This window comes from Uranotaenia lowii, unplaced genomic scaffold, assembly GCF_029784155.1.
Source record: "Uranotaenia lowii strain MFRU-FL unplaced genomic scaffold, ASM2978415v1 HiC_scaffold_135, whole genome shotgun sequence".
Classification (NCBI taxonomy): domain Eukaryota; kingdom Metazoa; phylum Arthropoda; class Insecta; order Diptera; family Culicidae; genus Uranotaenia; species Uranotaenia lowii.
The window spans coordinates 58,262-73,536 of NW_026597355.1; the positions used below are offsets into that span (position 1 = coordinate 58,262).

General features: G+C 43.9%; 1 protein-coding gene across 1 annotated transcript; it reads left to right on the forward strand.

The window, feature by feature from the left end:
• Window positions 1–6,356: 6,356 nt before the first annotated feature.
• Window positions 6,357–11,322, forward strand: LOC129759280 (uncharacterized). Its single transcript, XM_055756695.1, has 3 exons — window positions 6,357–6,370; window positions 10,322–10,657; window positions 10,761–11,322. Exons 1-3 carry the CDS (start codon window positions 6,357–6,359, stop codon window positions 11,320–11,322), a joined length of 912 nt encoding a protein of 303 aa, XP_055612670.1.
• The last annotated feature ends 3,953 nt before the right edge of the window (window positions 11,323–15,275 follow it).

Sequence of the window (15,275 nt, forward strand, 5' to 3'; positions counted from 1 at the left end):
AGGGACAATCCCCCCCCCCCCCCCCCCCCCCCATACATTATTTTAGTTCGAACGCGAAGCGTGAGGAGGCTTTCTCGAAGTTTTTATCCATAATTTTAGGACATTCCCGTCTTTCCAGTTTTATTCAGGCCTCGTATTCCTAGGTTTATCCAATGCTAGGGACAATAATCCCCTTGTTCGGTTCGCATGCCACATGCCCAAAGAAAATGCATTATTTTATGCCAAACGACTATAATGCCAAATGACCATTATGCCAAACGTCCATTATGCCAAACGACTATTATGCCAAACGGCCATTATGGCAAACGGCATTATGCCAAACGACTTTTATGCCAAACGGCTTTATGCCAAATGACTTTATGCCAATCGGTATACAATCCTTTGATATACCGTTCTCTTTTGGCTAAAGCATGGATCACTACAAATCTGGACGCACTGTTTATTATACCAAAGCGCTCCTAGTTGTCGGATCTAGAATTTTTTGACAGTACTTTGTTCGGAAATGTTTCCTCTATCAGTGCTGAAAATTTCATTACGATTCGTTTTGTTCCAAAAAAGTTACACGTGATGGAAGCCGCGAGACGAAAATTAATTTTGGACACTCAAGTCAAAAACCCGACGTGGTCGGGTTCAAAAATCGCGAAATTGTTAAAAATGGTCAAATCAACCGTGTGCAGCGTTCTCAAACGTTTCCGTGAGATGCATACTATCGATCGGCAGGTTCATACCAAGCGTCATAGTGGCATTTAGGATCGGAAACTGGTACAATGTCGAGGTTTTAACGAAGCCCGAGACTTATGAGGATTGGAAGGCTCTATCTATGAAATTCTTTTCAACTGTAATGATAGGGAAAATTGTGTTTTGAAATTCATCCAACTTTGTAATCTTAATGATAAGTTGTGATAAGCTGGTAGAACGATAGACACGAAAGCCGTGAAAATGATAAAGTGTCTCTAATCTTAATAATAATAATTATTATTATTCTATCTCTCCTAACTTTGGTTTGTTTTTTTTTTGTAAATAAAATAAAACTATATTTCAAAGCTACATAACTCTGTTATTTTTCAACGGAAATCATGAATTAGCACATCAAACACATTGAAATTTTATCAGCTTCTCAAAAAAAATATTAAAAAAAGTAATGACCCTAAACATGAAAAGTCGTAAATAAGCTTTAAATGTTGTCTAAAAGTATCGTCTGCATCACCGAATAATCTGCAAAAAATACGATTGTATACCGATTGGCATAATGGCCGGATCGGATGCGGATCGGGCAAGGGGATTGTCCCTAGCTTTGGGTTTTTTTAGTTTTATGGAGTAGATCCTAGGCTTCAGCCCTTTATCTTATTGTATAATATAAATTACACTTAATAACTACTGTAACAGTAATTGTTAATTTGTAAGAGAGCACTGCACAATTCTACTTTTGTTTTGTTCTCTAATCATGCTTAGTTGAATAATATCGACGTTTGCATTAATGACATCATTCGATACATTGGTTCGTTTCTGACGTAGTTCTGGATCCGATTAGCTAGTTGAAATGGCCTTACGCTTCGTAAACTTCTGCGGCCTTCGTACGGAGATACACAAAATGATAAATATGGCGAATGATATCTTCCAAAGATTAAATCCATTTGAAACACGAAAAAAGTAAAATCCGCATCCAACTCCACTCCTATTAGCGAGAGCCAAAACCGCCGGAGCGAATTGTGTTCGACTGTATAAACAACCTCAAATTTAAAATTATATAAAGGTTTTAAATAACGTTTCAATTATACCTAACCACACTTACAATCAGTCAACCGAGCAAACTCTTGGCTAAACTTCCTCGCTAACCGGGTACAACGTTTCGTATCCTATTTTGGAATAACAATTTAGTACTGAGGAGGGAATAAATCTGACAAACCAGTTACCGTAATTTGTACGAAATCGCCTTGTAGCGAACTATCCGAAACCCGCACAGCAATAATGTGGCAATAATGTGGTCCGATTGGACGTAAGGGAATCTGTCCTACTAAATACAGGTTAGGTCAATACTGATGTTATGAAATCGCTTGGTACATCTTTGTACCTGAAAATGATCACATTTTCGTATGTGATGGAAAGAGTTAGAGAAACATGAGATATCAAAGAGCGAAAGAACATAAGCCGTAAATATCATGAAATTTTCGAAAAAGATACTACGGCTCACCGACAACCGCTTAAACTTCACTTTCGTTAACTGCCTATCTATCAACTTTCAAACTTTTTTTCTAAATTGTTCACTCTACTACTATATTTCCCTCTTCCGAACTATCAACAAAGCGCTTTTTTTTCTTCCTACCAACTGAACTCTTCTTTTACTTCTCCCTCCTCATTTCACGGTCTAATTGCCTTTGTGGAAACATCTTCCCCCCGGTGGAATCCGGTTAGGGTCCGCGTTCCACGATCTTGTACCTCCAACACAGCCAGACGAGATAGCAGCCAACGAAACGTCCCATCACTCGTCTGCACAATCGCCTGGCGACACCTGCCGTCTGGGTTCGTAATCACCTTCAGGACACGCCCTATTTTCCATCCGTTCCGCCTACGATCCTCCACTAACACAACCAACTCGTTTGGTTCAACGGGCTTCACCTCGTTAAACCATTTCGTTCGCCTCGTCAGTGTCTCCAAAAGGTATTCAGCTGTCTCTGCAGTAAGCTCCAGGAATTCCCCAGCAACTTGTTGTCGTACACGTCTTCGGTAGGCGGCTGGCGGACACCGTCGGAACTTCTTAGCAGGAAGTTCAGCCACTGCTGGTGCGTTTCATCGTCCACCGTTTTGTTCCAGCCGAGCTCCTTGCGCCAGGCTTCCTGGATAATGATCTTGCCAAAAATCAGATACGGTGCTAGAAGACCCAGTGGATCGAACATTGTCATCACACACCGGAGTATCTGTCGTTTCGTTGGTTTCTTCTGTGTAGCGATTAATATCGCCATGTCTTCCCGTCATCTTCGTTGGGAACTGCAGCTCATCGTGTTCCGTATCCCACAAAATACCAAGCACACGTTCAGAATTTTTACCCTTAGTTGAGCACATGTTCTTCACCGGATGTGCCTTGACCTCTCCAAGAAACTGCATGACCTCGTCGCTGTTCGAACAGAACTAACGAAGTTCGAAACCACCGTCTTGATGTATCGCCCTCACCTGGGACGTAACTTCTTTGGCCTCAGCCACACTCTGGAAACTGGTCACATGGTCATCGACACAATGACCACTGATTGCTTCTTCGACGGCTGCAGGATACTTATCGGCAAACAATCGGGCGTTGACATTCTTAACGTATTGGGCCGTCGCTGGTGAACTGGTCGACCCGAACGTTGCCACGTCCATGACGAAAACTCTGGCTGCTGGTTCGGATTCGACCGCCACAGGAACCGTTCAGCGCTTCGGTCATCTTCACGAATTAGTACCTGGTGGTACATCTCCCGGATGTCTCCGGATACTGGAAGAACCGAAATAATACAGCAGGCAACTGGTCGGGCCCTTTCAACAGCATCGCGTTTAAGGACACCCCGTCGACTTTGGCTGCAGCGTCCCAGATGAGCCGCACCTTACCAGGTTTCTTGGGATTGCTGACCGCGCCGAGGGGAAGATACCATGTAGTCTTTCTGCTGGTATTCCTCGATCTGGCGCACTATGTTGTCCCGCATCACCGGTTCTTTTCCCATTCTTCTTTCGATTCATTGGAGTCTTCTCAGACACATTGAATAGCTGCCTGGAAACTCTACGAAGTCGTACTTCTAAAGCAGGCCGGACTTATAACGATCGCCCACTCTTTTCGTAGTCTCCTCCATGATTTTCGTTGCTCGAGTGTCTTCGTCATTCAGCACTGGCGTAAAAACTTTCGATCCGACTTCTTCGAGCGTCAGATACCTAAGTCTTTACTGCCTCGTCTAAAGATGAATCATGTTGACAGTCACAAATGTGATAACTGAAAGTTGGCGTTGACTCGTCGCGCTTGCCACCGTACACCAGCCCAGGCGGGTGCATACCGCAGTCGGATCTCCTACTTCGCCCTCTCGCGCCTTGAGCGGAACCACCGCAGCGAGTGTTGTTTCTACACGAACGAGTCCCATGACTGTACAAGCACGTTTTATAAATTTCCAAATTCTGGATACGAAGCCATCTGTCCTCGACGGATATCTTCTGGAACGATCGACATTCTCTGGACCAGTGTTCCGAATATCACTCATTTTCAATGAATGTTTCTGATTGCACTTCGCACGTGAACGTACAGCGGTCGGGTTTCGTTATTGATTGCTACTGGACCTACCCGATCATCGATCGTTCAATTCATCGCTAAAATACAGATCACATCGCACGATGCTTGCTGTCAAAACAGTGCAGCACTATCATCAAATTGGAATCTCACCAATGCGCAATGCATATGGCGAATTATGTTGGTATTCGATCAGGAGTGAATGGATCAGGCAGTGAGTGAGTGATACATGAAACCGATCATTAGCGTATTTTGTTTGATTTGAATCATAGCAAATTAATAAATTTATTTGTTGTTATAACGTTTTTTAACATCAGTATGATAAAAATCAAATTGTAGTTGTGTTTGTGAGGGAAAGATGTTCACTTTCGCCGTGTTTTTCAATTTTTACAAGTTCTCTTATTAAACTGTCGTCCGTCACGTTAAAATTACTGAGAATTTATGATGTCCCGCACAACTGTTTGATTTTTCTCGTCCAGCAAAAAATAATTTTGAATTTTATATAATTCAGGTAGATACTGAGTGAGCTACATTCAGAATGGATCAGTTTGTATCTCATTCATCTCCGATATGCGATGTTTGCAAAACCGAATATTCTGAATGATGCAACTTGTTTTGCATAGCTGATTGGAGCGCTGATCGAGATTGCATACCAGCCAGGCGAAGCAGTTGCGAGAGGCGCTATCCCATTATACAATCAGAATGTTTCCAACAGGAATCGCATCCTGAGTATTTGGCTGATGTCATACTGAAACAACTAGCAACGCAACGCAACGCAACGTTCCAATAAGATTGCGTTGCAACGCATTGGTATGTCATGCTGGCGCGACCTGTCGCTTTGAAATTCCCTACAAATCATCACTTCTCTACATCTGATAATGCTTTCAATCGTCTCCTTTCTTTCGGGAGCCATCAAAAACTCATCAAATCACGACCCGGATTTCAAGAATGCCGAAATTTGAACAGACAAAAATTCCTTGGTTTTTTGCCGGAACTAAGAATTCATGAAAATTTTCTCGCCGATTAAGATATTTTTTAGTTTATTATCACAAGTTCGGACAGATCTTCGTACTATTGTGCTTAAAACCCGGAATCACTGCTTCAAATCGAGAAAAAAACAATATTCCTATTGGATTTCCTACTAGTCGCGCTACAAAACACATTGGCATCAGATTGGTCGCGCTATACAAAGCGACCAGTATGACAGGTCTGCGCGATTTCCATGGAGATCAAATGAGAGCTGGTTAGTCGTGTGAACGTTGCGTTGTAGGTCGCGTTGCTAGTTGCTTCAGCATGACATCAGCCTTTGTTTTGATTGATTTTCGGAACTCTGCTCTGGACTTATGCCCCTCTTTCTGGCACACGACACACGACAAAGCTCGTTTCTTAAACTCCGCTGCACCTTGGTAGCTACTCCGCTCCTTCGGCTTCTCGAACTTTCCCGCGACGTCACTGTGCACAAAACTCCGGTCCGGCTTGGACTTTTCAGGCTCCGACTGTCTGGCTTTCGATTCGCCGGTGTAAGACGTCACAGCGTATGCATCGTCGACAGTTTCGTCCATGAAGGTTCCGAACGTTCGTAAGTCCACGGCTTCGACCGTTCTGATGTATCTTCCCCAAAGCATTTGGTATTCGGTCGGGAGCTTTCTCACCTACTTCTTTAGCGGCGAGGGATTGTTCAGATGATCGTTAAAATCCGCGGCTTCTAAGTGGTTGCAGAGACCCTGAGCTTGTGTCCCGAAGTCGATGATAGTGTTGAGTCTATCAGCCTCCGGAAAACGTTGGCAAATCCCCCGAGAAGACTAGGCCCAAGTGGCCGCGGATTGACTGGAACACCGCCATCAATTTGCCTCGTTGCGTCCAGGAGACCCATCGTCGTATCGGCCGAACTGTCTACTGGATACAGCGGGTAAGGTCCTGAAGAAGGTGATTCAGAACTGACTTCAGAGACACACTGAAAGCGAGGGCGGACTCTCGGGAAAACAGTTTGGTTTCCGTAGAGGACGCAGTACAGTAGATGCCATCCGCTCGGTCATCGAGGTAGCGGACAGAGCCAGGTTTACCAAGAGGAGAAGGCTCCGCTTTTGCACGGTGGTCATTCTGGATGTGAAGAATGTCTTCAACAGTGTCAGTTGGACAGCGATTGCGTCGTCGCTCATCCAAATGAGGATTCCGGCATATCTGTATAGGCTTGTGGAAAGTTACTTCCACAATCGCCAACTGCAGTATATGACCGGCGAGGGTTTGCGAACACAAGAGGTTTCGGCGGGTGTTCCACAGGGGTCAATACTTGGCCCGGTTCTGTGGAACATCACTTACTACGAACTTCTACGAACGAGCCTCTCATCGGGAGCTGAACTCGTAGGATTTGCGGATGATGTAGTCCTCTTGGCGAGAGGCTCCTCAACAGCGGAGGTTGAACTACTGGCCACGGTAGCTATCCAGGCAGTGGAAAGCTGGATGCACTTTCGCCCGAGTGCGAACGAATTTATCTGCACCGAGAACGCACTTCATCAGTTTGCTTGCTTCGCTGGCCCACACTTGGGTGGACGCTTGGTCGCTCTGGAGGTAACGGAGCATTTTTTAAAGATTCTCCGTTTGGGGAGAGCTCAGCGAAAAAAATACACGCTCTTACTCTGAACGGGCAAATCTGAGGAGCGATGCCAAGCATGTATCCGATGTTTGGCACCCACTTTTTCCCCTCTGTGTTATTTTTTTTTCTCGTTTCAACTGCCCCGACTTTCAAACCTCCGGCTTGTTGGTCGCATGCCGCAGTACGCAGAACCAATCATGAAGTCTGAGGCGCGATGAAAATTTGTCGATCTTAAGCGACCAACATGCCTCTCAACCGAAGATTTTTTTTTGAAATAAGTGTGAGAGAAATGATCTTTTTTTTCAGTTTTGGGTACCAAAAATAAAATTCGTGAGAAAATTTAATCTTTATTTCAAAACTAAGCCAAATGGGAAATCATAAAAAAATCTCATTGCATAAGGAAAACAAAAATTCCCCTCTCATTCCAATCAAGCCGCCATGATGCAGGGCAATTTTACCACAGTTCACAGTCTGTCAAATTCCAATGGTAGCGAATGGTTGAATAAAGGCTGAAAAAGTGTTATGGAAGCAACTCTTCAGCTCCTCCCATTGCACAGTGGTCCAAAAGGGCCTGAAATGGAACTTTTTTCCTGGTGACTTTATCTTTTATTTTAGCTATTAGATGTCTTCAGAACATTTACTAGTAAGATTGTTTCCCATAACGTGAATGTATCAAAAATTAGTCACAGCCTACTACGATAAAAATAAAAACACTAACTTTTTTGTTTGAAGAGATAGAGACCACATTTGTTCTACAAAGTTGTAGATATCATCAAAATATGAAACTTTGTTGAAATAACAAAAGCTTTATCTCTATTCAGTGCAGAGTTATAAAGCTTTTAGTTTAAAACATACTTAAAATTTGTTTTTTGTACTTAACTATTGTTAACTTTGAACCAACCCCCTGGCAACTTGACAGTTCTGGCGAGTTTCGTGTGCCTGATTCAAAATCGCAGATGTCGCATGTGTACCGCTTGTTTACATACTTTTCGTGCCATGCGTATAGAAAGGGCACATCATCAAATGTGGTGCGAATCAAGCAAATTCATAACTTTCGAATGAATGAAAAAAAGATTCAAGCGAAATTATTATTTTCATTCAATAATCTACCTGTTTTTATATTGTATAAGAACAGTTTTTCCATAAAACGGGAAATGTTCTGATATAATATGAAAATTTTGCCTATCTAGAATTATCATATGTATCGCAGTTAATGAAAATCACTTGATGATTGTTGTGGTAATGTTTTGTTTTACATTCATTGTGTGCGGTTGTCCTCAATAGTTTCGGTGGAAGGGATACTTGTCCCAACAACAGCCGTATTTCAGTGAATTATTTTGATCAGTCCAGAAGTTTAAAACCTAATAAAGGACACACAGATTTACGTCTGTGTTCGACTTCGACTGAACTTTCGAAAACAGATTCATTTTACATATAACTGAGCAAAAATTTTTAAATTTGAATCGTTTTTCCATTTCTTGAATCAATTGAAATAAAAAATATTTCGATATGTGTCCTTCCGTCATGTTAAGCCGCTTGATTTTCGCTTTGACAGAACCAGAGAACCAGAAAAAACTGGCACACGCGATTTGTATGGGAAACGTCAAGTTGCCAGGGGGTTGCTTTGAACTTACATAAATATGATGTTCACAACATTTATTGCGATACTCAATACACACATTTTGCACTAGGTCTTAAGTCTCTACGATCTTGTCTTCCGAAGTTATCGCAATTTCAAGTTTTATTTTTGCTTAATTTCACGAATTTCTAGGGTAAAATGGGGCAAGTGGATTCAAAAACTAAATACCACATCTTGAAGTATAATTCAAGTACTAAAAACTTAGCCAAAAACTACTTGTCTCCACGCGCCCGTTTTTGAGAACGGTCTACATAAATTTGTTGAATTCTTAGATTTTAACGAGAAAATAGAGATTTATTGTCATCGTTGAAATAAAAACATGCTTAAAATGCACATAACTTTATCAGTTTTCAACTGAAATCATCAAATAGCACATCAAAACGCATTGAAATTTTATCACCTTTTCAAATTTAATAGTAAAAAAAAAATTAACAAAAAGCATTTCCAGTTAAAACCGTAAAAACGCTTTAAAAATTGTTTAAAGGTACAAACGGTATCATCAAAAATTCTCTAAAAATACCATTCAATAGCTCGTTTGTTGTTGCAACTTTCATTTGAAGACATCAAAACAGATAGTTCATTCCTTGAGAAGATATGACAGAATTATTAACAATCAATCTCTATTTTCTCGTTAAAATCTAAGAATTCAACAAATTTATGCAGACCGTACTCAAAAACGGGCGCGTGGAGACAAGTAGTTTTTGGCTAAGTTTTTAGTACTTGAATTATACTTCAAGATGTGGTATTTATTTTTTGGATCCACTTGCCCCATTTTACCCTAGAAATTCGTGAAATTAAGCAAAAATAAAACTTGAAATTGCAATAACTTCGGAAGACAAGGTCGTAGAGACTTAAGATCTAGTGCAAAATGTGCGTATTGAGTATCGCAATAAATGTTGTGAACATCATATTTATGTAAGTTCAAAGTTAACAATAGTTAAGTACAAAAAACAAATTTTAAGTATGTTTTAAACTAAAAGCTTTATAACTCTGCACTGAATAGAGATAAAGCTTTTGTTATTTCAACAAAGTTTCATATTTTGATGATATCTACAACTTTGTAGAACAAATGTGGTCTATATCTCTTCAAACAAAAAAGTTAGTGTTTTTATTTTTATCGTAGTAGGCTGTGACTAATTTTTGATACATTCACGTTATGGGAAACAATCTTACTAGCAAATGTTCTGAAGACATCTAATAGCTAAAATGAAAGACAAAAGCACCAGGAATAAAGTTCCATTTCAGACCCTTTTGAACCACTGTGCATTGGCTGCACTGAGACTTCTTTAAACGCTGAAACATGGTTATAGTTTGCCTTTATTCAACCATTAAGCTGAAGCAGTAATTATGCTTTCGCTCAGCTTTTGTTCAGCGAATTGCCGTTCTTAAGCAGCCAAAATGTTTATTGGGCAATTCGGATAAATAACATGTCATCAAACAAAATAATTGTCACCGAATGATAAAAACTTCGAAGGATTTCGCTCCGTGTATACGAAAAATGTGAACCGACCTGAAGAAAAATGAAACCGCACTGTTGTCATCCGCAAGAAAACTGGGCAAGGAAGAAAAAGCATCAAGAAAAACACCAACACCGACTCAACTTCGCACATTTCCGTCGACCTGTCATTCGACGAGAAGGAAGAAAGAAAAATCGTGGCGAAAGCCGTCGTCGTCGCCGCCGTCGAAAAAAGAACGTGATTTCCGCGTAAGCGCGCATTATTCTAGTTAGAACTATTGGGATTGGATGATCTCAAGTCCGTGGAGTGAATTGTTTCCGTTACAAGCGGATTTTAGGCCGTTCCTAACCTGGAATAAATTTTCACGGCCTGGCCTCGTGTTGAGAAAGCAAGAAAAAGCTTGTAGAAGTTGCTTGCTGTGTGCTGGGCTCCGAGTCATCACCGTCGTGCAAGAAAATCCCAAGCCGTTGGAAGAACGGTCAGAAAGGAACGAACCGTTTTGGGAAATCCGCCGAGCTGGGGACGAAGACCCGGAAAAAAGCTACAAAAGCACCCGGAGAAGAAGAGGACAATAAGTGCCAAGTTAATCGGGCCACTGGAAGCCGCAGAGAGTCCCGAAAGAAAACCATCAAACGGGAAGGAGGAAAAAATAAAGGGCCAAGCAAACCCGGCCACGGAACCGGCTTACAAAAGGGAAAAGTCCCCGAGAGCCCCTTCGCGGAAGGGTAAGAAAGATAAAGAAGCGAAATATGCTGAAGCTTTTTGCTGACGTCGGTTGTGCCGTATGGCTCTCTTTTTCCCCTTCTTTTCTTCCTCTTTTTCTCCCAGGAGTTGGTCAACGGTGTGCGAGCGGACAACAGTACGCGTGCGGAAACGAGCGGGAACCGAAGAGCATCAGAAAGCAGTTCGACAGTGGTCGATGGTCATCAAGGAATCGCAGGACTTCCGGAGAAGCCGGAATTCATCACTACAAGGTATCAGACGGAGATTCGACAGTGGTCGAGGAGTTCGAAGGAACCGGAAACGGCTTCCGGAAGAATCCGGATTGCACGGAGGAGAATTTCGCCAGAAAAGTGCTCGACAGTGGTCGAGAGAATCAGAGGAACGGTTCGTGATTTTCCGGAACAATCCGGGTAGAAGCTGCACGGAATCGAGGCCGACGGCTGCCGGTGGAGAACGATTCGGCCTGGACGCAGCCCAGAGAATCGTCGTCGACCGAAGAAGGCAATCTGCCGCAACCGCAAGTATGCTGTCAGGACTTCCAAATTCGAATTGTTGCTGCGTTCGCCACCCGAGCGGTTTCTGCGATTTCTGGGTCAACGATGACCGACCAATTGATCGTCATTCTTGGGATGAATCGAGTCCGGAACATCCAGTGAAATGCACGTAAGTCAGCTGTTTATCCATTGTTTTGACACGCACATACCATGATCAAATGTATGAGCCTGAGGGCCAAATAAAAAGGATGGCTTGATCATCAATAATTTGTTTGAGAAATGTAATGACATGTTTAAATTTATTGCTTTTGCTTAGAACAACCTGAGCTAGCCTGGCAAAGAGGAAGAAACAACTCTCTTCTTCTTTCTTTTAAGCCAAAGATCTTTTCTTCTTACATTATGCTTCATCATGTTTGATTGTGGAATAAAAGTTTAGCCATTATAAAACTATATGGCGTCATTTAATCTGTTGCTATTGGAGATTATTTTGATGATTACTTTCGTAACGAAGTTAGTTGAATAGAGAGTAGGTATTATTATGATGATGTAAAACAACGGTACTTGTGAGAACATCACTTCATGCAAAGTGAGGCAATATTATCTTGATGATTACGAACATCGGGTGAAACGGTATCAACAAATCGGGTAAAGACACAGTCGGCAATAGATGAAAGGGGTGAGGCGGCACAAACCCGCCAAGGCTCTCAAATCCGTGGTGGCCGCCGACCCGCCGTCAGAAGCGGCGGCCCTATTACATTGGTCTACGTCTGCCGGGGCTTTATAGGTCTGCGTGAAAGCTAGGGATGATCCCTTAGCCCCATCCGCCACGCGACAGCGTAAAGGACAATATGTTTTTGAAGTTCGAACGCCCAGCGTGAGGATTCGGCTACCAAAACGATTTTAAAAGCCACACTGGTTAGCGTAAAATCGATAAAAATACCCCAATTTTTCCTAAAAATCATTCTGGGCAAAAGTTTACGGGTCAAGGGGATACAATAATAGATTTGAACGTAAAACTTTTATTCCGGTAAATGGCATTCCGGTTAATGTCATTCCGGTAAATGGTTCATTCCGGTCAATGAATTTCCGGTGAATAGCAGTCCGGTAAATGGTTTTCCGGTAATTGGAATTTCGGTAAACAGCATACAACCATGAAAGTGCACTTTGTGCTCAAACAAAACCCATCCCATATTCATCTGTTCCTAGTAGCCCACCTAATCCATGGTGGGACCAGCAGTGCTCCAAGCTTTATAAGGACAAATCGAAAGAATTCTAAGATTTTCGAAAACATGGAACTCTCGTCCTTTTTGAAACATATGTTTCACTTGAAAATCAATTCAAAAATCTGATAAAGGGGAAAAAGGCGTATTGGAGGAATTTTGTGGGTGGTTTATCACTAGAAACAACCTTGAGTACCTTGTGGAGAATGGCACGAAGCATGCGTAATCAATCATCTACGAATGAAAGTGAAGAATATTCACATAGATGGATAATTAACTTCGCACGGAAAGTCTGTCCAGATTCTGCACCTGTACAAAAAATAATCCGGAATGTGCTTCCAGATAGGTGTAGTATGCAACAATTCAGCTCCGGGAATTGAAGAAATGAAATTTAACTTCTTGAAAAACCTTCCGGATGCCGCAAAATTTCGCCTGTTAAATTTATTCAATCAATTCTTGGAGCACAACATTGTTCCCCAAGAGTGGAGACAAGTGAGAGTTATTGCTATCCAAAAGCCCGGAAAACTAGCGTCTGATCCCAATTCGTACCGTCCAATAGCGATGTTGTCTTGTATACGGTAATTGATGGAGAAAATTATTTTTTTCCGGTTGGATAAATGGGTGGAAACAAATGGCCTCCTTTCAGATACTCAATTTGGGTTTCGAAGGGGCAAAGGGACAAACGATTGTTTTGCTTTGCTGTCTTCATAGATTCAAATGGCGTACGCAAAACGTGAGAAAATGGCTTCAGTGTTTCTAGACATAAAGGGAGCTTTTGATGCAGTCTCAATAGAGGTGTTGTCAAACAAGTTGCACTCCCGAGGATTGCCTCCACTATTGATCAACATCTTATACAGCTTGCTTTGTGAGAAACATTTGAACTTTGCTCACGGAGACATTGCAGTTAGAAGGACCTCCTACATGGGTCTACCGCAGAGTTCATGTTTGAGTCCACTTTTGTACAACTTTTACGTAAGCGACATCGACAGCTGTCTCTCTGAAGGCTACGCTCTAAGAAAACTTGCGGATGACGACGTGGTGTCTGTCACAGGATCAACTGAGTCTCATCTGCACAGACCTTTACAAGATACTTTAGACAGATTGTCTTCGGCTGCTCACTGCTCCGGAATGCCGGACGAGGGCACGTTAGGACGCTGCGACTCCCTTTCGGGCAGATACAACCCGCCCGAAGAAGGTCAGCGTCTGCGTGCAGACGGATGGCAGTGTAGAGGTGGCCGGGAACGGCAAGAGGAAAAGGGGGTCACCAGGCGAGATGAGGCCAGGAGCCCCAAAAAAGCGGGCCCGGGATCCTACGGTCCAGCAAGATCCGGCGATGATAATGAGAGTGTTGGAGATGCGTGCGGCCAAGTTCCTGATGCGCCAACCGAGTGGCAGACGGTTGAGCGTAAGAGGAAAAAGACCACTAAGGCCAAACCCAAACCCAAGCCCAAACGGGTCAGGGACAAGGGGGAGGCTTTGGTGGTAAAGGCCCCCGAAGGCACCTACGCTGACGTCCTCCGGCAAATGAGGACGAGCGATAGGCTGGTGAGCCTTGGAGGGGATGTGAAGAGAATCCGCCGAACTCGTTCCGGCGAGATGATCCTCGAGCTCAGACGCGGCTCCCAGATAAAGAGCTCGGAGTATAGCGTCATCACGCAAGAGATAGTGGGGGAAGCTGCAGAAATCCGTGCCCTCAGCACCACGATTACCGTCAGGGTGAAAAACCTTGACGAGATAGCCACGGATGTTGAGGTGCAGAACGCTCTGAGGGATCTGTGCAAGATCGGGACTGACCAGATCTCGGTCAGGATGCGAGAAGGCCCTCCCAGATCTGGGATACAGGAGGCCTTCGTGAAGCTTCCGGTTGCGACAGCAAACGCCGCACTCAAGTGTGGGCGGCTAAAGGTGGGGTGGTCTATCTGCCAGATAGCCATCCCTCAGCAACCGGAAAGGTGCTTCAGGTGCGTAATATATGGGCACAAGTCTTTTGCGTGCAAGGGCGCAGACAGGAGCGGGTTGTGTTGGTGGTGCGGCGAAGCTGGCCATCAGGCGGCTAGCTGCACCAAAGACGCAAAGTGTCTCCACTGCGGTGGAGAACACAGGGATGGCAACCCTAGGTGCCCCGCTTTTCAAAAGGCGTCGGCTGCACCTTCGCGGGGTTAGAAGCGGTTCAGCTCAACCTCAACCACTGCCACTCAGCACACGGATGGCAGCAATTGGGTAACCGATAGAGCCAAACTGGCCGCGATATGGGTTACAGGAAGATACCCCATACAAGAGGCGGTTTCCGCTGGTGAGGAAGGCTTCGTTATAGCCAAGGTCAACAGGATCTTCGTCTGTAGCTTCAACGCCCCCCCGCGGTGGTCTCTGGAGAGATTCGGCGTCATGATGGACAAAATCGTCGAAGGTCTTACGGGTCGGAGCCCCGTTGTCATAGGCGAGGACTTCAACGCGTGGGCTGTAGAATGGGGTAGTCGCCTTACAAACCCCAGGGGACAACTTCTACTGGAAGCCCTGGCAAGGCTGGACGTTGACCTGGGGAATGTAGGCAACACGAGGACCTACCACAGAAATGGGAGCGATTCCATCATCGACGTCACCTTCAGCAGTCCGGACTGGACGAGCGACTGGAGTGTACGCGACGTGTTCACCGATAGCGATCACTTCGCGATCCGTTACCGTTTGGCACAAGTTCGCGGGCAGGTAGAAGAGGTACGACAACAGGAGCACGTCTCTGGAAGACAACACAATTCGACCAGAACGTCTTTGTCGAGGTGTTACACTGGGAGCGGACTTTGGAAAACCTGTCCGCGGAAAACCTAGCGAGGGTACTCGCACGCGCATGCGACGCTGCGATGACAAGAAGGTCGAAGCGGAAGGACACTCGACAACCCGTCTACTGGTGG